Source organism: Mixophyes fleayi, chromosome 6 (genome assembly GCF_038048845.1).
Source record: "Mixophyes fleayi isolate aMixFle1 chromosome 6, aMixFle1.hap1, whole genome shotgun sequence".
NCBI classification, from domain to species: Eukaryota; Metazoa; Chordata; class Amphibia; order Anura; family Limnodynastidae; genus Mixophyes; species Mixophyes fleayi.
In genome coordinates, this window is record NC_134407.1 from 218,734,486 (window position 1) to 218,758,648 (window position 24,163).

A 24,163-nucleotide genomic window follows, 5' to 3' on the forward strand; every position below is an offset into this window, starting at 1 on the left:
CCATGTCCCAGTGTTCTTAGTAAATTAGGGAATGTTATCTAGAGAGGATACAAATGTGAAACAATCGTAGACAAATAATCCTTTGTTATTAAGTGTCTGATTGATTCTAATATAAAAGTGTGAAGAGAGGAAGTGAAAGGAAACTTCCAGTTGTTCCAATAGGAAAGATGGATTACTCATACATCATGGCCATTTTCAAGTAGGCTGTTTCCATGTGTCTACAAGTAGTTGATCACTACCCTCATCTTGTACCCTTGTTCTCGCTGTGGTAATAGCATAAAGTGTAGCAGTGTCATCCATCCGGTAACACTGAAAGCGACTGTAAATAAGGGAGGTCCAAGGGTGGTTTCAGAATAACTCACATCAACCCAGCAGGCAAGGAATTAAAATGTGAGTCCCCAATGGTAGGTATCTTCACTGTGCCAGACCATTTCTATTAACGGTCTCAGAGCTCTTCATTGTATCCTGGTGTAGTGAAAAAACTGAAGATGATTACACAGTCAAAACTAAGTGAACTCCTCAATCTCACCATGTAAGTGCACAGGGAGGATCTTGGAGAATGTCACACGGGTTCTCATCCCAATAATCGGTGATTGATTCAGTATAGTGACGTCCCTTCTACAGGTGTTATGAGAATCACCAGAGTGTGAGGAGGAGACTGGTCAGATCTCTGGGCTGGTAGCTCACAATGATATGATGTGAGGAGGAGAGCAGAAGTCTAATAGAGGCTGATGGCTCCTGACTCCCTCACTGAGCAGATACCTTTTCCTCATTGTCTACAAGCTTTCAAGCGTCCTCTGAAAACCCACCTCTTCAGACAAGCTTATAATATTCCTCAACCACCCTCTTAACCTCACTACATTACCCTATTACCACCCGTTATACAACTACCCCTTGACCAACATTGTTGTGTGACAGGATTATTTAGCTTATGAGTCACTTTTACCTTTGCAGTCTGGCTGGCCGACTGCAAATGTAGACTTAACCTTATGTGTCAAACTCCCATTGTCCAATAGATTGTAAGCTTGCGAGCAGGGCCTTCTCACCTCTTTGTCTGTTTTTACCCAGTTTGTTTATTAGTTTACTATGTTTGTCCCCAATTGTAAAGCGCTACGGAATATGTTGACGCTATATAAATAAATGATGATGATGATGAAGTGAAGTGTTTATTGGAGATGGGTGCAGCTCCTGCCATCTTCAGTGGGGTCACAAATTTGTGTTCTCTGTCTATGACCGGCCCGCAGAGATCAATCACCTGCTTTGGACAGATTAATGCAAACAGCACTATGACGTTGTGTTGGGAGCTGGACTCAAAATGGTCCAGTGAAGATGGCAGAAGCTGCAGGAGAAGTACAGTAAGTCAAAAGTTTCTAATATAACTGTTTCTACAAAGGATGTAACAAAACTTAACGGCTATAAATAATATTGCCAGCTACATCCAAATGTATAGGTCTGATATACAAAACAATTAAGGAATAATTCATCAAAGTGTCTGGTTGGAGTCATGGGGGAGCATCTCAGAGATCAAAATTACTAGGAGCCTCTCTCCTAGAATCTCTCACCTCTCCAGTCAGCAGGTAGATGATCTCTAGGGTGAGATCTAATAGCCCGTCAGTCATGTGACTCAGGTGAATCAGTGATTTATATAGGACTTTTCTCTCACATGACTTCTAATACTCTCTGATTCCTCACTGCTCTTTTTTTAGGAATATAATCATTTTTATTAACATCACAGAGTGTACATGTAACATATTAAAACCTGAAACACTGAGTATTCATTCTTTTACCCAAGCCATACAGCTACTGGTCAGTGTTTCCCAGAAGTTCCTCTGATCCAGCTTCATAAGATGGTTCAGTGACCTTCACACAATGCTATATTGCTAAAGGTTAAACCACCAGTACTCATGGCCAGGAGTCTTAGGTGAGGTATACAGTGGCCCGATGATTGCACGAAAAACCTCCAATCAGCTGACATCCGACCGTTTAGTCAGATATCGTGTGAGTGTGTATAGTGACACAATGATCTAAAGTCGTCCCAAAGTGTCAATCATCGTTTCATTTGGTTGGTCGTACTGTTTAATATTTTCCGACCAATCACCCACCGATCACGTAGTGTGTATGCACTCATGTTCTAATTTCTATAGAGTTTAAAGCGTCTGGCTCTTTTCAGCCGATACTAGCAATGAGTGTCCCAGTGAATAAATGTATAGAGTGCTGTAGAAGGAATAATTCATTTAATCGTTCTGAGACAGAATGTTTCGTTTCAGAGTCACAGAAGCTAAAGAAATTCGTTAGGACATGTGGATAGCTATAATAAGGTGGGTTTAATCTTTGTGACAATAATGAATGAATGAATATTATGCTGTCATTCTCTGAAGACTAGAGGACCAGATGAAGCACCAGATGAAGAGCACAGATCTGAAGGTAAATCATTCGTGTCAGTGTGTATGGATGAATCACCATACTGATCGGACCTTCAGTGGTAGGTACAATCGTTTGAGATAACACGTCGGTTGGAAAATTCTTCAGTGTGTACCTAGCCTTGGTACGCCCAGATACCTCCTTGGTGCAATTGCTCTACATGAAATCTGTTACAAATGTATGAATTAGGGATGTTTGGTATTTTCATTCGATTCAATACGTTATATACACTTCAATCGGTAGCAATGTGACATCTGATATTTTTTCAGCTCTCTCACTAAACACAAGTCACACTGATATTACACACCTGTAACACTGTGATCACTAAACACAGGTCACACTGATATCATACACCTGAGACACAATTATTTATATACACAGGTCAGACTGACATCATACACCTGATAAACACTGATCCCCAGGTCACACACTTACCACTACACACAGTATACTATACACAATACAAAATCAACACAATTCAAGAAGATATTCCCTCATGCCAGATCCATCACACACCAACCACCCACTCTTTTACTCTTCAATTTACCCTCATTTCAGTCTCTCCAGTAATCGTGGATGAAGTTTCTGCACCCAACATCTCACCTCTTCAGCCTGTCTCTCTCCACTGGCACATTGCCAACCCCCTTCCAACACCAATCCTAAAGAAACCATATTTCACTGCAGACTCTCTCTCCAATGGCCATCCTGTTTCTCCCCTTTTGGTCGCCAAACCATTTGAGTGACTTGTGTACAATCTCCTATCTCACTTTCTTTCCCTTCCACTCTCTCAGGTTTCAGTCCCCAACATTGCACTGAGACAGCCCTCACAAATGTGATGTATGATCTAACCATCACAAGAAAAAAAAACAAATTCACCTGCGCACTCACCAACTGCAGCAGGACACACTATATAAATATCACCCTATAACATTAAAGTGAAAATTGAACAAAAAAACAAAACAATATTACAAATCTGCGCTGGTGGTAAACATATAATCCTAGAATATCAATTGAAATCTTCAACATTTAATGATGAAAGAAAGAGTCTTTCCACAATACAAAGAGAATATCCTCCAGTGAAGAGTATACCCATATCAAAAATACACATTTCTCAAAGAATTACTTTATTCCTATTATTAGGATGATTGAGAATCTATTGTACATCTAAACATGTAAGGATTGTGGTCTTGTTACTATATTGCATAAAACATAGCTGTTTGACTTTTACAGACAATGCCAATATTTTAACCACCCAAAACTACACAATATCAGCTTTCTTGAAGTACCATAAGTTAGAACATTTCACACTTTTTCTCAGAGTGATATAAAAGTCCAATACAAGTTACTATAAAAATATATTCATTATTAACAGACTTCTGCTGGAATTTCAGCCTTTCAAGGTTAAAAACATTACATTTGAATCTCTCTGTGCGTTATCAGATAATAATGGTGATGTGCACTTGCCACATACAGGTGAAAATCAAGCATGTAGAAACTAGCAGGTTTCTGCAGAGGAAGATGTTCAGTAGCCGGCAACATAGTCTCATCAATACTTGGATTTAGTAGAGCACCTGGTCACGGATCCCCACTACCACCTAGTTTCTACATGCTCGATTTTCACCTGTATGGGGTAAGCGCATATCGCTATTTGTATCGAATATCACACAGAGAAATTTAAATGATTCAGCTGACTTTGCAGCTGTAGTGGAACCATAGGTCCCAGCGTAAACTGTCATCCTAGAAGCCATAGTTAGCCTACTTCTGCCCTTCACATGTAGGTTTTATGAAATGCCTGCTGGCCATGTTTATATAGCATAGGGTAGGTTGAGGCAATTACTAGAGGATAATTATTTAGACTCTGAAGATTCTCACAGACACTGACATTCTCTGTGAGAGTCTATTGTTTAGTAAAACAAGAAGCCCTGACTGACAGCCTAAGCTCAGCCCATTTGTTAGATGTATATGAACTGCTTGTGTTCTTCACACAACTACATCCCCAGCTCCTTCCACGTTTCATCATTTAAAAAAAAATAAATGTTATTTATACTTTATTATCTATTATTCGTCTCCACAACCATTCAGCAAGTTAATATTTGTTAGCAGCAGCTGCTATAACAATAAGACACTATAATCTGCTCAACCTGTATTATAACAGGAAACCAGTCTCCTCCGCCAGTATTATAATAAGAGGACGCCAGAGTCTGCTCCACATGTATTATGAGAACAAGACAATGGAGTCTGCTCCACCTGTATAATAGGAAACAGAGACTACTCTACCTGTATTATAATAACATGACACTAGTCTGCTCCAACTGTGTTATAATATGTAACATGTAGTATGCTAATAAGCCACCAGACTCTGCTCCCCCTCTATAATAAAAACATATTTTTAATAATAATAATAGTAATAAATATCATTACCTGTTACCAGCAACATCTCCTCTCTGCTCCCTCCTACTCTACGGTCACCCGGAAGTTGCTATAGGAAAAAACTCTTCCGGTGTGTGGAACGCAATCAACGGAGATCAGTTGAAACGCACAAATCAAAACTTGGTGGACCGCACAGTCAGGAAGTCAGTGGACCGCACAGACCGGATGTCAGGTAACATCTTCCGGGTGAGAGGACGCAGTGACTGGCAGGTTATGTACCTACATAGATATAATGAGATATAACGATAAACATAACACAGGTAAAATAAAATAGGTGATGAATGAGGAGGATATAAGTATTATGAGGATTATACAGTAGGAATTACTGTGACTACCACAATATCTCTTAGATGCAGCTGCTGATTGTTACTTGGGACTAGGCTGCCTGTTACCTCCTGAGTGGAGGAGAGGAAAATTACTGTCACATATCTGTCAGTCATCAGCTGTAAGACATTACTTGTTCTGTACTGATATACGTCCTAAAGTACATTCACCTCTTCACTCTATCCTGAGGGATCAATGACATCCAAGTTATTTCCCTCTGATATAACAAGACCACACCACAATGGCTGCACCCAGTAACATTTCTCTGGGAGACACAGGTCAGCTATACCCAGAGTACTGTGATTGGCAATTAGTTCAAATCTCTCTCCAATTTGTATGATAATCAGCAAACATAATTATTTATGGTGCATGCTTTTCATATGATGTGAAGTTTGTAAAAGTGTTCTAAGGATAATCCTATGCGATATTTTTGAGTACATTTATTGTTGATACGTATGATGTTCTTTATGTTTTAGGAATAAATATTCTTTTATGCTTTTCATTTGAATGGTGGAAATAATTTATATATTTAAGCGCTCCTATTTTTCTATATTCTCTACATCTTTATTTTTTCTTTACCTGATACAAGTTTATTGATTTAGGATTTGGCTCACAAAAATCTGACATTAGGAGCTGCTAAGGGTTTATGGTTATTATAGTTATATTGTATATAACGCTTTAGGACAGTAACATCTATTAATTAGTACCTGATTAAAGCCCAGAGAAGCTAATATATATTGTTATTAGTTGATCCCTGAGATCCAAACCCACCCGAACTTCGCCTATCCAAGTACCAAGCCGAACAGGCTCGTACTCTCCCGCCCATTCGGAATCGAAAACGAGGCAAAACGTCATCGTGACGTATTCGTATTTCTGAGCTCGGTTCTCGCGAGATTTGATAAGCATAAATACACGCCTCCACAGCAATCCATCGCCATTTGACAGAGGGAGAGAGCAGGGTTATGTCACAGGCTGTATTAGAGCAGGGACAGAGCAATAATTGTACACCTACATCATTTCTAATCTATTCAATTCTATTATTAATTCAAATTCTATTAGCAATTGTTAGAGCAGGAAGAGTGGAGGATAGAGGAGGCTTATGTTTAAATTTTTTGCACTACAAGTGTTTTGGGGTGTCCCATATTCTCCAGTGTCAAACACTAATTTTTCTGGCTGTCATAAAAAGTCATATTTGTCAGCAGTATCTATCTAATAAAATATTTTGCACTACAAGCGCTTTGGGGTGTCCCATATTCCCAAGTGTCAAACACTAATTATTCTGGCTGTCAAAAGTCATAATTGTCAGCAGTATTTCTACAATTTTTTTGCACTACAAGTGCTTTGGGCTCATTCAAATGGATTCAAAGCAGTCCACATATGAGCAGAATCAGCAAGCAGGTGCTGGCACCAGTCCTGATGGTAGTGTTCCCAGTACGTCATCTGGTAAAGCCGATGTAAAAGTCGGGACGCCGGTTCATTGAGGTGAAGCGCTTTTCATTATTAATATTCTTACCTTCTACCAAGATCTTAGAAGAGAATTAACATACTTCCATTTGGGAGCTACCATCAGTGACAATTGTATCACGCTTCAGACCCATACATCCTACAGACGGTTCCAGTTTATGTACCCGTGTGCTGCAGCTGCATACAATGAATGGGTGAGATCCATCCTGTTACACACCCTTTGATGACACAGGATTGTGTTCATATACAATTATTATAAGTATTTGCACTGGCCAGACACATTATAAATGTTCTTTATGCACATATGTATATTGTGAGTATTTTATTTATGCATGTGAGTTCCGCCATTGGAATATAATGTATATTTTAGAATAAAGATTTAACTCTTTTTTGGACGCACCCTGTTTATTTCTGTGGTTCAGAAACCAAACTGCCTTTGTCCATTTCAATTTATATTGTACAATCTATAACAGCTGAATTTGTTAGTATTTTCTACAAGTGGAGGGGGGCCTAGAGAGACAGAAACCAAACTGCCTTTGTCCATTTCTTTAGATATTTAACTATAAGTGTAGGGTGTAATATACACCCAAAGACAATGGCTGCATTGCCAATATGTATGGATGGAGAGAAAGACAATCTGGTTTGTGTGTAGAATTAATGACGGCCTACCATGAATTAAACTGTTTTTTTCATAATTATAAAGCTTTACAATTACATTACTTATCCAATAAACAGGTGGAGCACTAAATTTGGTTATTTTATGGCCAAAAACATTGATTTTTAAACAAAATTGCAAAACAAAACCAAAACGAAAACACGACGGTAATCCAGATCCAAAACCAAAACATGGGGGTCAGTAAGCATCTCTATTTTTAATGAAGTTTATGTTTATTTTTCAATTTCATTTAGTTAGAAAATGCAACATTTTTAGTTCTCCTTTTTCTAATCAATGCTTTACACAAAATAGCTTAACTACAGTGTAACCAGTCAACTTGCTTGTGGTTTGATACATGCTGTTTTGTAATCTGCCCACCTGTGAGTGCAGAACCCTAAAATTTCCCAAAGGTGTAATACTGAATCAAAAGTCAAGTTTAAGCTTACACCTCCTCAGCTGCCTAGCAGTACCGTGCAGATGAATTATATCCAGTTATCCAACTTATGTCAGGTGATTCCCCAGGTGTCTGACTGCTGTTGCTGGGGATGTACTTACATTTAAAATCTGCGCAGATAAGACATAACCCAAATAAAAGCAATGATCATGGTAATATTTATAGCATAGCACTGGATGTTTATATTTAGTGTAGGACCGGCCAGAGGGGAAAGACTGGTGTGAGTTGGTCAGTGTATAATAGTACATGTAATATACATATAGGGGCTGATGCAGAGTTGGCTGCAAAATGGGTGTAAATCACTGTTAATAAAAGAGCACAGAGATGCGTCTGCACCATATGCATCTGTTATAAGTCATCATCATCAGTATTTCCATCTGCCCTCTATAGTCCTAACAAGTTTATATGCAGGTTTCGGCAGGTCTGCATGAGCCACATTTTTGTAAACACGCCTTTACCGTACTCGGCCAATTTTACATCGCTGACATATGGGACCTACGTTGTACATATAATGTACATATAACTTACATAATATACAAAATAGGACTAAGCAGCAACTTGACTTCTCTGGTAGCAATCATTATCTAGTCCTGATAATAATCATCATCTAGTCCTAATAATAATCATCATCTAGTCCTGATAATAATCATCATCTAGTCCTGATAATAATCATCATCTAGTCCTGATAATAATCATTCTTCTTCTGGCCACTGGTCCCTTGACTTACAATTTCTGTTTCCTGTCCATTTCCAGTGCCCCAACCAACATGGTCGCCGAGTCACTGTCCTGGCTGAGACCACACATGTGCACAGTCATTGGTGGAGCCAGGAATGAGGTGGGGCTTCCACCGATGTGTTTAACCCCTTGGTGGATTGTGTGCTTTAGTCCCACTGTCCTATGGAAATATGATGGAGGGGAACAAATAAAGACTATGAAGGGGATGTGCGGTTGGATCTACCTTTCCCCGAACGGAAATAAGAAGAAAAGGACTTGTTGTCTAATTGTATTTTTCATATTGGCGCTGAGCACCTGATAATATTGTAAATTCAGTTAGTGTATTATTTGTTACAGATTATTTTAAGAGACTTTATGTGTAACATTGTAAAGACAGGTAATCCCATGCTAATTGAGCATTTGATTTAAAGCCAGAATGCTGTTAACTTGACCACCAGCACTTTGCTTGAATGCAGACCTGGGGGTCCCTGTATGTCTTTGTTAGAAATAATAGTGGAACCATCCCATTGAGGGAACATGTAGATTTGGGAATCCCAGGTTACTATAAAATGTATTTACATCCAATTATAGATAATGCATTAATTCCTGTGACCAGAGCTACTCACTGATACATTAATATTAATATGTAATATCCCAGCCCAGACTTGTTGGCACCAAGGTGGAGAGAGGACTGAGCCCTTCCTGTCACTGAATGGTGGAAAGTGTGATAACATCCAAACTGATTCACATGTAAGATTGTGAATCATTCTGCATTGGGACAAGGGGCAGAGGCTGGATTACCCCCTGCCACCATGTGTGTAACACCTATACATAAAGGCAGTATAGCCCCATGTACAGTGTGTACCATCTTGTACATCTGATGTGTATCATCACTATCACAGGGGGGTGTAAGGACTACTTTTGAGCACATAAACACCATTCTGCTTACAAGATCCTGTATAATGGCTATTGTCTGCTGTATTCCTGTGAAAGAAGAAAATAAACTACTAATGACATGAGGCTCTCCTCGGGTATTCAACTACAAGTGTATTGTTGGGGATCTGATGTTTTAACCAGACTCGGTAACCAAAGACAAAATAGTTAAATTAAATATAACTTTTATTATTGTGATGTCAAGGGTAACCAGGATTGAGTGACTCATGCAAGTCACAATGTTTTGTAGATAAGATACATACAATGATCTCTGTTAGTACAAAGACATTTCTTTATGTCCAGTAATGAACTGGTTTTAACTAGAGATGGGCAGGGTCGGTTCCCCGAGATCCGAACTCGCCCCGAACCTCACCTATCTGAGTACCGAGCCGAGGAGGCTACCAGGGATTAAATCTCCTCACACACAATATGTACAGCCCCCCCACACACACGGTATGTACTGGCCCCCTCTAACACACACAAAATATGTACAGCCCCCACACACACAATATGTACTGGCCCCTTCTCTCACATACACAATATGTACAGGCCCACACACAAACACACTGCCCACTTTATTAGGCACACCTGCTTGTTAATGCAAGTATCTAATAAGTTAATTATGTGGCAGCAACTTAATGCATATATTACAGACTTACCTCTCCGATCCAGCGCCGCCCGTCTCGATGTGGGAAGCCGCGCCTCCTGGTATTGGCGGTCACATGACCGCAACTCTGGGCGGTGAATTGAAACTTACCTGGCTATTTAAACTTCACTCTGACACTCGGTGAGTGTCAGAGCAACTTGTGTGCTTCCTGGCTCCTGATCTCTTCGTGGATCTCTGTGCCTTTCTGTTCCTGTTTGATTCCTGTGTATCAGTACTGCTTGTGTGACCATTCTGATTCTCCTGCCCCTAGTGTACCGACCCCGCTTGCTGACTCTTCTCCATTGTTATCCTGTGCTCCTGACCCGACTAGTTTGACGTGGCTTCTGTCTCCTGTTCTGTACTTCTGCCATCTGCCTGTGTACAGAACCTGGAAATCACCCGCGCTATATAACACACAGTGTGCAGTGAAAATAGGTTTTTTTAGCTGTCCCTTTTTATAATGTAGAATTCCATCAGGGATTGGTATTGCACACATTCCAGTCATGGAATCTGATGCAACTTGACATTATCCCTCCTCCGAGGCTGGCTCCAACAAGTCTGATTATCATGTGCAACTGCTGTTCTGTATTCACAGTTTCTCTTAAAATACCAATATATGTATTTACAGTACTGGTACTAATAATAATAAATCTATGAACTCCCCCCTAGTGGCATTTATGAATATGTAAAACAGCCATTGCTATCAGGTGCATAAAATCAAGCACGACTGGACTTATCTGCAGAAGGTTTCGGAGTTTGCTCCAGCTTTCTTAAGAAAGGTGGGGCCCTGGAAGTTACCAGTGATTTAACATATTGCTGAGATTATAGGGAGCTAAGTATTTACATTACTTTTCTCTTTGTTTATATGATTAGCAAATAAATATAAACTATTATTTAAACCTTGTAGTCATGAGTCATTAACTCTTTGAACCTTAAAGAATCTGAGTCCCCATCTGGAACATTTGAATTCAGAAGATTAACAAGCAGCGAACATCCAAAAAGCAGCTCTCTCAGCTAGAACTATGGAGAAAGTGGTGGCACTCTGATGGATGAATCTGGGTTTGGCAGATGCCAGGAGAACGTTTCCTAACCGAATACATACTGCCAGCTGTAAAGCTGGATGGAAGAGGAATAGTGGCCTGGGGATGTTTTTGATGGGTTGGCCTGAGCCCCTTAGTGCCAGTGAAGGGAAATCTTAACGCTACAACATTCATTAACATTTTAGAGAATTTTGTGCGTCCAACTTTGTGGAAATAGTTTGGGGAAGTCCCTTATCTGTTTCAGCATGACAATGGCAATAACATGGTCGTACTCGAGTCATGAGGTAAAATCCAACAACAACAAAAGGAGAGTTGCGCAAGAATCGCCTGGTAAAACATTTATTAAATTAGATCATGTGAGAGTAACCTATATAAAACCTTCATAGATCGATAGGTATTGATCTCATAACAGTATTAACATATAAAATTGGTAGAAGTATAGATATAAACAATGCTTATGAGGAGTAAGGCATAAAACATTAATATCACATGGCTTCCAATGAGAAAAAAACATTTGTTCAATTAGCACTTAACCCTTGATAGATAGTATCCAGTTTAAATAGGGGTATCCAATAGCTGAGTCAGTTGAATTTACAAATACGAGTAACTTTTTGGGAATCCTTAACAGCCGTAGAGAAAACCAATAAAATGTCACTTCCAGTAAATAACCTGTGGGAACAGAAGTTGCCTCTTTTTGTGAAGAGGAATACAGTAGCTTCAATGTCACAAAATGCGATTATAAAATCGCATTTTGTGACATTGACTGACTGTCACATTTGTGACTGTTTATATTACCCGAGTTATCGTGAGCCCAACAAAGGGATAAGTTAGTTTGTATTACAAACGGAACCCTTGGTCACGTGCTTTGTAAAGTTTATCCGGATTGGTGCGCACCGAAGAGGACCTTCAGTCTGTCTCCGGATTGATTCATCAAACAGTAGCCTAATATAACACTGCTCCTTGATGTGAGGATATTATCCGCTGGTGGTAAGAACACATGCTTTTTTGTGAAGGTACGTGATGTCTGCCGATGTTTAGCCGTCCAGGCGGTAAGAAGCTTTCATCTACTACATACCCTTATCATTCTTAAACCCCAGTTATACGGATACAACTTGTTTGCGGACATATGATTTTATAATCCCATTTTGTGACATTGAAGCTACTGTATTCCTCTTCACAAAAAGAGGCAACTCTGTTCCCACAGGTTATTTACTGGACGTGACATTTTATTGGTTTTCTCTACGGCTGTTAAGGATTCCCAAAAAGTTACTCGTATTTGTAACTTTAACTGACTCAGCTATTGGATACCCTTATTTAAACTGGATACTATCTATCAAGAGTTAAGTGCTAATTGATCAAATGTTTTTCTCATTGGAAGCCATGTGATATTAATGTTTTTATGCCTTACTCCTCATAAGCATTGTTTATATCTATACTTCTACCAATTTTATATGTTAATACTGTTATGAGATCAATACCTATCGATCTATGAAGGTTTTATATAGGTTACTCTCACATGATCTAATTTAATAAATGTTTTACCAGGCGATTCTTGCGCAACTCTCCTTTTGTTGTTGTTATATTTCCATGGAGGTTTGACACGATCTCCTTTCTGAGTTGCTGCATTGCCTAGAATTTAATAACATATATACAATTATTTGGGACTTACTAGTGCCAGAGATCCAGTTTTTCTTGACCTTTTATGAGGTAAAATCCATCTGATGGGGAGTAACACAAAAATCATCAGGAGTAGCACAAGTTATGTTGTCATCCTGTAGACTCCGTTTCTTGAATGCCCATGTAAGATGCATCCAGTGCAGCCAGTCTTCCTGTCTGACTCAACAACATAAAGTAATTGCATAGAGATTGGAGATCAATTTATAGGTTATTCAACAAAACTAATATTTGCTGTACTTCTAGGTTTGGTCTTATAGCCTGGGTCTGTTATAATCCGTCTTATGCTCCTTTCTTAAATTCTGCTCCTCCCTCACTTACTTGGGGCTGTCTTCATCCCTTCTCATCAGACAGTGATATGATGCTGAAGGCTAAATTTGCAGTTTCAAAGCCTCCTTGTAGATCGGACCCAACTTTCCAGAAGCTGTAAGCACTTACATTGCTGTATCTAAGGAAGGAAGTTATACACAACCTGCACCTGATACACTGCTATCCTGAGAGGCTTGGCTGAGCCTTCAGGTAAGATACCATGGTGTGGGAATTAGGAAGGGACAAATCTTTTACTTTTGAAGACTTCACAATTGGTCATGTAACTATTATGTGGTACCTCTTGCTGACCCCCCACCACCACTCTTTCTTGCCCTGATGAGGCTGTCTCCTTATACAATCGCACTCTAACCACTGCACTTGACTCTGTCGCCCCGGCTGTCACCATCAAGCTTCGTCGGTCCCCGTATCAACAGTGGCACTGAAAACTTACCCGCTATCTTCAAAAATGCTCCCACAGTGCAGAACGGCTCTGGAGAAAGTCACACACTCATGCTGACTTTCTCCACTTCAAGTTCATACTTGCCTCTTACAGTTTGGCCTGATCGCTCTCTAAACAATCCTTCTTAAGGCTCTCATTTCTTCCCAGTTCTCCAACCCTCGTCTGCTTTTTCTCACCTTCAACTCCTTCCTCTCCCCTCCCCCCATGCTGTCGACTTTGCTACCCACTTCACCTCCTAGATTGAGTCAATAAGTCATTACATCTCCCTGCAGTCCCTTCTTTCTCCACCCTGTCCCCCTTCCCACTCTGATCTGGGGCTGTTATCTCCTTTCTCCCCTCCCCACTTGCTAGCTCACCCTCCTTCTTCTCTTCCTACACTTCAGTATCTGCAGATCAAGTCCATACCCTTCTCTCTTCCTCACCCCCCTTTACTTGCCCATAGGACCCAATCCCCTCCCACCTCCTCTGATCCTTCTCTTGAAGCCTGCTTCCACCTTGTCCACCTTCTCAACCTATCCCTCTCCTCTGGAATCTTCCCCTCATTTAAACATGCTCGTCTCCCCCATACTCAAGAAACCGTCCCTTGATCCCGCCTCTTTCTCTAATTACAGCCCTATTTATTGTCTACAACCATCTCCCCTCCTTTCTCTCTTCTCACTCACTCCTTGACCCGCTCCAATCCGGCTGTCGCCCCCTCCACTCCACCAAAACTGCCCTCACTAAGGTCACCAATGACCTTCTCCTCTCTAAATCCAAAAGACACTACTCCCTTCTTATCCTTCTTGACCTCTCTGCTGCCTTCGATACCGTTGACCACACACTGCTTTTGCAAACTCTCAAATCTATAGGCCTCTGTAACACCGTCCTCTCCTGGTTTACCTCTTACCTCACCAACTTCTCCTTCTCAGTCTCTACACATGACTCTACATCCCCCCCTCTTTCTTTACCTGCTGGCGTTCCCCGAGGTTCCGTTCTTGGCCCCCTGCTTTTCTCTCTCTACACCTCCTCCCTTGGTGTCCTCATCCGCTCCTTTGGCCTCAGTACCACCTCTTTGCTGATGATGCCCAAATTTATCTTTCATCCCCTGACCTCTCCCCTTCCCTTCTGTCTTGTGTCTCCTGCTGTCTCTCGGCCACCTCATCTTGGATGTCCCAACGCTTCCTTAAACGCAATATTTCCAAAACTGAACTTATCGTCTTCCCCCCCTTCCAGGACTACCCCCTCCCCCTTTATTTCTGTTAATAACACTACCCTCGTTTCTGTCCCTCAAGTCCATTGCCTTGGGGTCATCCTTGATTCTCCCTCAAACCTAACATTCTGTTCTTCTCAAAATCCTGCTACTTCACCTGTCCAAGATACGCCCCTTTCTCACCACGGAAGCCAAGAAAACCCTTGTTCACTCGCTTGTAATCTCTTGCATTGACTACTGTAACCTCCTTCTCTCTGGCCTACCTTATTCTCACCTTGACAATTTTAAGTCTATCCTCAATGCTGCTGCTCGCCTCATTTTTCTCTCCCGCCGCTCTATCTCTGCTGCCTCCCTCCAACAATCACTACATTGGCTCCCTATGGCCTACATAATTAAATGTAAACTCCTCATCCTCACCTTTAAAGCTCTTAATCAATCCTCCCCTCCCTACACTCCTAGCCGCCTCCTCCACTCTGCTTGTGACCACCGCCTCACTGCTTCATTGATCACCTCTTTCCACTCCCATCTCAAGGACTTTTCCCGTTCTGCTCCCCAGCTGTGGAACGATCTTCCACGTTACATCAGGTTAGCATCTAATCTCAAAGGCTTCAAGCGTGCCCTTAAGACTCATTTCTTTATTCAAATCTATCAGTCCTCCTCCTAAAGCCCTTGTCCTGGCTATCTGCCCCAGTTAGTACCACCCTATTTGTGTCTCCCCCTTTCCTTTAGGATGTAAGCTCTCAGGAGCAGGGTCCTCTTTCCTTGTGTGCTCCATCTACTATTCCATCTGTACCTCTTAGCCTGCTTCCCTAGCGCTGTTTTTTTAAGCTTCGGCCTACTTCTCGCTGATTTCTACCATCACTTTCACTCATTGTCCCAGAAATAATTTGATTTGCGTTACCATGTTACCTGTGTGTGTGTATTATTGTTCTTTATATTTTGTTCTTTCTGCATCATGTTGTGTCATGGGTCACTGTTTTCTGTATATGTTATGTACGGCGTTGCGGACCCTTTGTGGCGCCTTATAAATTAAAGATAATAATAAAAGGTCAATAACAGTATGTCTCACTTTAATCTCACCCAAATCAACTTAGTAGAAAGAGGGTTTGAAAACAGGGTGTTTTAATGCAGGATATTAAAATGGCAAACACCAAGTCAATGCAAAAAGACTGTAAAACATTGAAAAAACTGAAACATAAAACCTGTTCTAGAACAGTCAACTTGCCTCAGGCTAAAGCCATTTGCTTTTCAGCATAGTCCAGTAGTAGCAGGTGCAGGGGATCCGTTCAGCAGGAATGGAAAGCATGTAACCAAGATTTCTTTTCCCTAACCCTTACAGTTCTGGTGGTTATTAGTAGCACTTGAAAGAGACCTTCCCAATGGCTTGGAGAGGTGAAGGTCAGACGTACCTTTGGCAAGGATCCAGTCACCAGGTTGGATGTTATGGGCTGAGTTAGTGCTAGTTAGAACATGGGTAGATTTAACGCATTCTTGTAAATGACCAATGGTCTATGTAAATTGTTGGAGATAATGACCTAATGCATAGTAGCCCAACTTAGATCCAAAATGGGAAACCCCTGGGTTAACATGCGAGAAGGCAACTAAAGGGTTGCTGGTTTAATAATAGCACTTGTAGTGATAGGGTTAATGTACTCTCCATAATAGTGTGCAGCACTGGTGGAATCTCCTTTTTTTGTGTGTGTGTGTAATATCACCCTCTGAAGTAGAGATACTTCCATATTTGGCATTACAGCCCTCTTCAGATTTGTTAAGTTGCACAGAGAAATATTTGGCGCTTATATGGTCACTAAGTGAAGATAAGCAGAGGGGTATACAGTTGTTGTTCTGCTGTGTCTGTATGAGGATTCACAACACTAGCAACAGATAACAGCTGTTAGATAACTATTCACTACGACAACACCTCTCAATCTGTGACAGGATGGACCACCCATGCCACCCTGTCTGCTGTTGCTGGGAACTGGCTGGGCTTACTTTGCCACCGTTCCCTTTCGTTATCCAAAAAGCAGCCTCTTGCCCAAGTAGGAGGGGCTTAAGCTGCTGCCACCACTGGACTCCTATGCCGGCATCCAGAACCGGGTTTCTTCTGCGTAACTGACGCTGCTAGTGTATCTCGTTGCTGATGTACCTGGGCCAGTACTCCTGACCTCTTACTATGGATCAGGGATGCTGTGGATGGATCCCCCCTGGCCTATCACACGGACCAGGGCTGCATGGGTAACAGGCAGAGCTTTGGTACTGGGAAAGCTTGGGTCCAAACCGCGGAGTCAGCCGGAGAAGGGATTAGATTTTAGGGTCTAATCTGTAGCTCACAGGAAAACAGCAATATTGAAGATGTTTCCAAGCAGGTCTTTGAAGCAAGATGATTTATTTGCTCACACACACTGGTGGAAGATATCAGTGTCATCAGGTCAGATGAAGTCAGAAGAATGATACATTTCAGTGTACAAGTCAGAGCATTTATAACTTTCAGACACATGCTATTTTTAGCATCAGGATATACTCTATTTACACACACATAAATTTACATACATTGCAAAGCCACTAATATTTATACTTAGCTTTGAAATTCTTAAAAACCTTGCTGTGATATCCTGCATCTTTGAGATGCAGGAAATGTAGTAGCATGTTTTAAATTAACCCTTCTTGTCTCCAAGTTAAACCTCACACATCAAAAGATCTAATTAACACATGGCCTTTCATCAGACTGTTCAGAATTCATATTCACACAGAACAACAAAAGGACCCACAACAAGCCAGTTTCCCAAACCACAATACACCAAAGGCTTGGTAAACACAGGCTCATTGTATCAGATATATGCATCAGAAATAGGTATATCCTATAGCAAGGTTAGGCAAGAGACGAATTCCTTCCCTGGTCTCAGAAATAACGATTACTATCCCACAATATAAACAATATAAAAAAATAAGTGCAAATGCAATTACATAAATAAGTGCCCTACGCTATTTGCTTTAAATAAATTTTTACCAAAAGTTATTTAATAGTGATCCAGTCACACACTCCCTGCAATCAGCACACTGCTAATGTCTTTACCTGGACCACTATACAGCTTTATCTACTCTGCAATCAGCCCTTCAGTGAAAAGGTCTAGTTAACAATTTATCTCACCTGTTTCTAGTGTTTTTAAAGTCCCTGTTATGATTCCTAGTAAATTCAGGACACGGAAATAGCAGTGGAAAATCCAAGTGTCTTTATTTTGGCAAAAATATGTGAACAAGAATTCAGTCCATGGAATATGTGGATTTCAGGTAGAAAAATTAACAAGTATACTCCTATACACAAATATGAGCAGGTGTGATGAATGACAAGAATAATCCAAAGAAGTAACAGGTTCCAAGCAATGATTCAAATGGCAGATACAGTTCAAAATGCAGGAACAAGTAGCTTAAGTTACCCAATTGCCAGGAGGCACGAGGCACTAGATTAGGGAGGCCGGGATCGAGATTTCAGTTAGCCTGAAGCACGAGGCAATCCAGGGAAGCAGGACTAGCTGAGTCCAGTGACCAGGCAGAGGTCAGGGCAAAAAGCGTACAAGCATAATTCGTTAAACAGGCAGAGATCAGACAGCAATGAAGCAAACTGGATCAGGGTATAAACAGGAGACAAGCAGCAGCCAGGCATTAACGATGAATTGCACACAACAAGATAGGGGCAGGTATATGAAGCAGTGAAACAGGTGCTGGCACTAATTAGGTAAGGAGATTAACTCCTACAAGAGAGGTGCAAAAATTAGGGGCAAACAGCAGCACCTCTGGTGGAATTGAGGTACTGCAGCCAGTGTCATAACAGTCCGTCAGTTCTACCAAACCATGGCACGTCTTATTTTGGATTTTGCTGCTTGTGTTTTTAAGAAAACTTGTTTTGTTGACAATACAGTGCTATGCGACCGTCTCCAATCCATTGACATTGGCTTCGTCCATCACTACTCTATCTTCTACAATCCTTTGACTTCACTACCAGTCCTCTCAGGACTAAGATTTGACCAGAGATGGTGTGTTTCTTATAGCTACACTAGCCAAAGGTTCTTTCGTGTGAGCTACCAGCACTGTGGCATTCTGGTCAGCTGTACTATCTTTGGTGATTGCACGCTCTATTGTAATAAATTAATAATGCTTAAAGAAATGGAATATCATCACCATTTATTTATATAGCGCCACTAATTCCGCAGCGCTGCACGGAGAACTCATTCACATCACTGTCTGCCCCATTGGGGCTTACAGTCTAAATTTCACACACATACAGACAGACATAGAGAGAGACTAGGGTCAATTTGATAGCAGCCAATTAACCTATTAGTAGGTTTTTGGAGTGTGGGAGGAAACCGGAGCACCCGGAGGAAACCCACGCAAACACTGGGAGAAACATACAAACTCCACACAGATAAGGCCATGGTCGGGAATTTAACTCATGACCCCCCCGTGCTGTGAGGCAGGAGTGCTAAACACTTAGCCACCGTGCTGCCCAGATATTATCAGTAAACATTCTGTAAATGTATTTATGATCTTTTATTTACAAGGCGCAACAAAAGGTCTGAAGCGCCATACATGATATATACAGAAAACAGTGATCGATAACACATTACATGATAAATGAAGAACAAAATACAAAAGGCTAGACATAGTGAATGAATAAATATACAGGTAACATGGTAATGCAGATCAAATTATTTACGGGACAGTGAGTGAAAGTGATGGTAGTGACCAGTGTGAAGTAGGTCTAAGTTTAAGAAAACAGGGCTAGGGAAGCAGGCCAAGAGATACAGAGGGTGATGGAATATTAGAAAGAGAACACAAGGAAAGAGGGTTCTGCTTCTGAGAGCTTACATCCCAAAGCAAATGGTGTGACAGAAATAGCGTGGTATTAACCGGGGGTTAAAGTTAGGAGGAAGGATGATAGGCTTGAATAAAGAAATCCGAGAAGAATAAGGGAAAAGTTTCCTTTAGATTTAGCAAAGAAAAGGTCATTAGTGACCATAGTGTAGGCAGTTTGGATAGAGTGGAAAAAGCAAAAACTGGATTGGAGTGGGTCAAGGAGTGAGTGAGAAAGGAGGTGATACAATTGTAGACAATACGTTCGAGAAGTTTGGAGGCAAAAGGATGGAGGGAGGTAGGGCAGTAATTAATGAGGCAGGGACAAGAGATCAAGGAATTGAAAGACGGGACAAAGAGCACAGTAGATTACAGCAACACGGAGGTGGGCTGTTTGGAATAGGAGGATGAAGTGTACCTCAAAAGGAGGAGAAAGAGAGGGAAGGTTCAGTGGTAACAACCCGTGAATAGCAGCAGGGGGAGAGAAGTATACCAACACCACCACCTTACCGGTCCCGAGGTCTGGGTGTGTGGGAGAAGGACAAGTCCCTGAAAGAGAAGTAGGAGAGGTGGTGTCCTCAGGGGTTAGCTAGGTTTCAGTGATGGCAAGCAGGTTCAAAGATGAACAAAAGCCAATTTCTTAGAGACTGACCTGGTATTCTAGAGCCCACAGGAAAGAGAGAGAAGCAATTGAGGTTGTTGGGGTTACTGGACTGCAAGGGTATGATAATGAGCGAGGGGTGTGACAGGGAGAGAGGGTTTGAATTGGACAAGAAAAAGAACTATGAGAGGACCCATCAGCGTGCAGGGGATGTGGTGAAGGGGAGCAACAGGCCGGAAAGGAGTAGAGATGAGGCCGATTTTGGGGGAATGGATTGAGAGAGGCAGGAGAAGGAATGAGTGATGGGAGGGGGTAAGGTAGGAACATACCTATTTGCATCATTTATAATTATAAAAAGGTACTCATTTTACAATGTTTACAGTATTGCTTTTCTTATGTGTGTGATCTTTAAGACAGTCCTTGTGTAAAACTATTTCCACATTCAGAACAAGAAAATGGTTATTCACGTGTGAATTCTCTGATGTGAAACAAGACGGGATTTAATAGTAAAACATTTCCCACATTCAGAACATGGAAATGGTTTCTCACCTGTGTGAATTCTTTGATGTTCAAGAACATGTGATTTCTGTGTAAAACATTTCCCACATTCAGAACATGGAAATGGTTTCTCACCTGTGTGAATTCTTTGATGTTCAACAAGATATGATTTCTTTGTAAAACATTTCCCACACTCAGAACATGGAAATGGGTTCTCACCTATGTGAATTCTTTGATGTGAAACAAGACTGGATTTAATAGTAAAACATTTCCCACACTCAGAACATGGAAATGGTTTATCGCCTGTGTGAATTCTCTGATGTGAAACAAGACTGGATTTAATAGTAAAACATTTCCCACATTCAGAACATGGAAATGGTTTATCACCTGTGTGAATTCTTTGATGTTGAACAAGATATGATTTCTTTGTAAAACATTTCCCACACTCAGAACATGGAAATGGTTTCTCGCCTATGTGAATTCTCTGATGTGAAACAAAATGTGATTTCTTTGTAAAACATTTCCCACACTCAGAACATGGAAATGGTTTCTCACCTATGTGAATTCTCAGATGTGAAACAAGACTGGATTTAATAGTAAAACATTTCCCACATTCAGAACATGGAAATGGTTTATCACCTGTGTGAATTCTCTGATGTGAAACAAGATTGGATTTAATAGTAAAACATTTCCCACATTCAGAACATGGAAATGGTTTCTCACCTGTGTGAATTTTTTGATGTTCAAGAATATTTGATATCTGTGTAAAACATTTCCCACACTCAGAACATGGAAATGGTTTATCACCTGTGTGAATTCTTTGATGTTGAACAAGATGTGATTTATTTGTAAAACATTTCCCACACTCAGAACATGGAAATGGTTTCTCACCTGTGTGAATTCTGTGATGTGAAACAAAATGTGATTTCTTTGTAAAACATTTCCCACACTCAGAACATGGAAATGGTTTCTCACCTACGTGAATTCTCTGATGTGAAACAAGACTGGATTTAACTGTAAAACATTTCCCACATTCAGAACATGAAAATAGCTTCTCACCTGTGTGAATTCTCTGATGTGAAACAAGACGGGATTTAATAGTAAAACATTTCCCACATTCAGAACATGGAAATGGTTTATCACCTGTGTGAATTCTCTGATGTGAAACAAGACTGGATTTAATAGTAAAACATTTCCCACATTCAGAACATGGAAATGGTTTCTCACCTGTGTGAATTCTTTGATGTTCAACAAGATATGATTTCTTTGTAAAACATTTCTCACACTCAGAACATGGAAATGGGTTCTCACCTATGTGAATTCTTTGATGTGAAACAAGACTGGATTTAACTGTAAAACATTTCCCACACTCAGAACATGAAAATAGCTTCTTACCTGTGTGAATTCTCTGATGTGAAACAAGACTGGATTTAATAGTAAAACATTTCCCACATTCAGAACATGGAAATGGTTTATCACCTGTGTGAATTCTTTGATGTTGAACAAGATATGATTTCTTTGTAAAACATTTCCCACACTCAGAACATGGAAATGGTTTCTCGCCTATGTGAATTCTCTGATGTGAAACAAAATGTGATTTCTTTGTAAAACATTTCCCACACTCAGAACATGGAAATGGTTTCTCACCTATGTGAATTCTCAGATGTGAAACAAGACTGGATTTAATAGTAAAACATTTCCCACATTCAGAACATGGAAATGGTTTATCACCTGTGTGAATTCTCTGATGTGAAACAAGATTGGATTTAATAGTAAAACATTTCCCACATTCAGAACATGGAAATGGTTTCTCACCTGTGTGAATTTTTTGATGTTCAAGAATATTTGATATCTGTGTAAAACATTTCCCACACTCAGAACATGGAAATGGTTTATCACCTGTGTGAATTCTTTGATGTTGAACAAGATGTGATTTATTTGTAAAACATTTCCCACACTCAGAACATGGAAATGGTTTCTCACCTGTGTGAATTCTGTGATGTGAAACAAAATGTGATTTCTTTGTAAAACATTTCCCACACTCAGAACATGGAAATGGTTTCTCACCTACGTGAATTCTCTGATGTGAAACAAGACTGGATTTAACTGTAAAACATTTCCCACATTCAGAACATGAAAATAGCTTCTCACCTGTGTGAATTCTCTGATGTGAAACAAGACGGGATTTAATAGTAAAACATTTCCCACATTCAGAACATGGAAATGGTTTATCACCTGTGTGAATTCTCTGATGTGAAACAAGACTGGATTTAATAGTAAAACATTTCCCACATTCAGAACATGGAAATGGTTTCTCACCTGTGTGAATTCTTTGATGTTCAACAAGATATGATTTCTTTGTAAAACATTTCTCACACTCAGAACATGGAAATGGGTTCTCACCTATGTGAATTCTTTGATGTGAAACAAGACTGGATTTAACTGTAAAACATTTCCCACACTCAGAACATGAAAATAGCTTCTTACCTGTGTGAATTCTCTGATGTGAAACAAGACTGGATTTAATAGTAAAACATTTCCCACATTCAGAACATGGAAATGGTTTATCACCTGTGTGAATTCTTTGATGTTGAACAAGATATGATTTCTTTGTAAAACATTTCCCACACTCAGAACATGGAAATGGTTTCTCGCCTATGTGAATTCTCTGATGTGAAACAAAATGTGATTTCTTTGTAAAACATTTCCCACACTCAGAACATGGAAATGGTTTCTCACCTATGTGAATTCTCAGATGTGAAACAAGACTGGATTTAATAGTAAAACATTTCCCACATTCAGAACATGGAAATGGTTTATCACCTGTGTGAATTCTCTGATGTGAAACAAGATTGGATTTAATAGTAAAACATTTCCCACATTCAGAACATGGAAATGGTTTCTCACCTGTGTGAATTTTTTGATGTTCAAGAATATTTGATATCTGTGTAAAACATTTCCCACACTCAGAACATGGAAATGGTTTATCACCTGTGTGAATTCTTTGATGTTGAACAAGATGTGATTTATTTGTAAAACATTTCCCACACTCAGAACATGGAAATGGTTTCTCACCTGTGTGAATTCTGTGATGTGAAACAAAATGTGATTTCTTTGTAAAACATTTCCCACACTCAGAACATGGAAATGGTTTCTCACCTACGTGAATTCTCTGATGTGAAACAAGACTGGATTTAACTGTAAAACATTTCCCACATTCAGAACATGAAAATAGCTTCTCACCTGTGTGAATTCTCTGATGTGAAACAAGACGGGATTTAATAGTAAAACATTTCCCACATTCAGAACATGGAAATGGTTTATCACCTGTGTGAATTCTCTGATGTGAAACAAGACTGGATTTAATAGTAAAACATTTCCCACATTCAGAACATGGAAATGGTTTCTCACCTGTGTGAATTCTTTGATGTTCAACAAGATATGATTTCTTTGTAAAACATTTCTCACACTCAGAACATGGAAATGGGTTCTCACCTATGTGA

The 24,163-nt window shown here is 40.2% G+C and overlaps 2 protein-coding genes across 6 annotated transcripts in view; one reads left to right on the plus strand and one right to left on the minus strand.

Moving 5' to 3' along the window:
- The window catches only part of LOC142159791 (uncharacterized), a 1,176,369-nt gene that overhangs the window by 74,623 nt on the left and 1,077,583 nt on the right, over positions 1 to 24,163 (plus strand). The gene's annotated exons all lie outside the window — the stretch shown is intronic.
- Positions 1 to 24,163, minus strand: part of LOC142159777 (uncharacterized) — a 93,163-nt gene that overhangs the window by 5,723 nt on the left and 63,277 nt on the right. For 2 of the 4 annotated variants that reach the window (XM_075214465.1, XM_075214464.1), the window contains exon 1: positions 4,843 to 4,895. The exons of the other annotated variants lie outside the window; for them this stretch is intronic. In XM_075214465.1, the coding sequence (XP_075070566.1) occupies positions 4,843 to 4,858 (16 nt within the window). In that variant the 5' untranslated portion in view covers positions 4,859 to 4,895. Of the gene's footprint in view, positions 1 to 4,842; positions 4,896 to 24,163 lie in introns of those variants that run through there. 4 annotated transcript variants of the gene reach the window in all.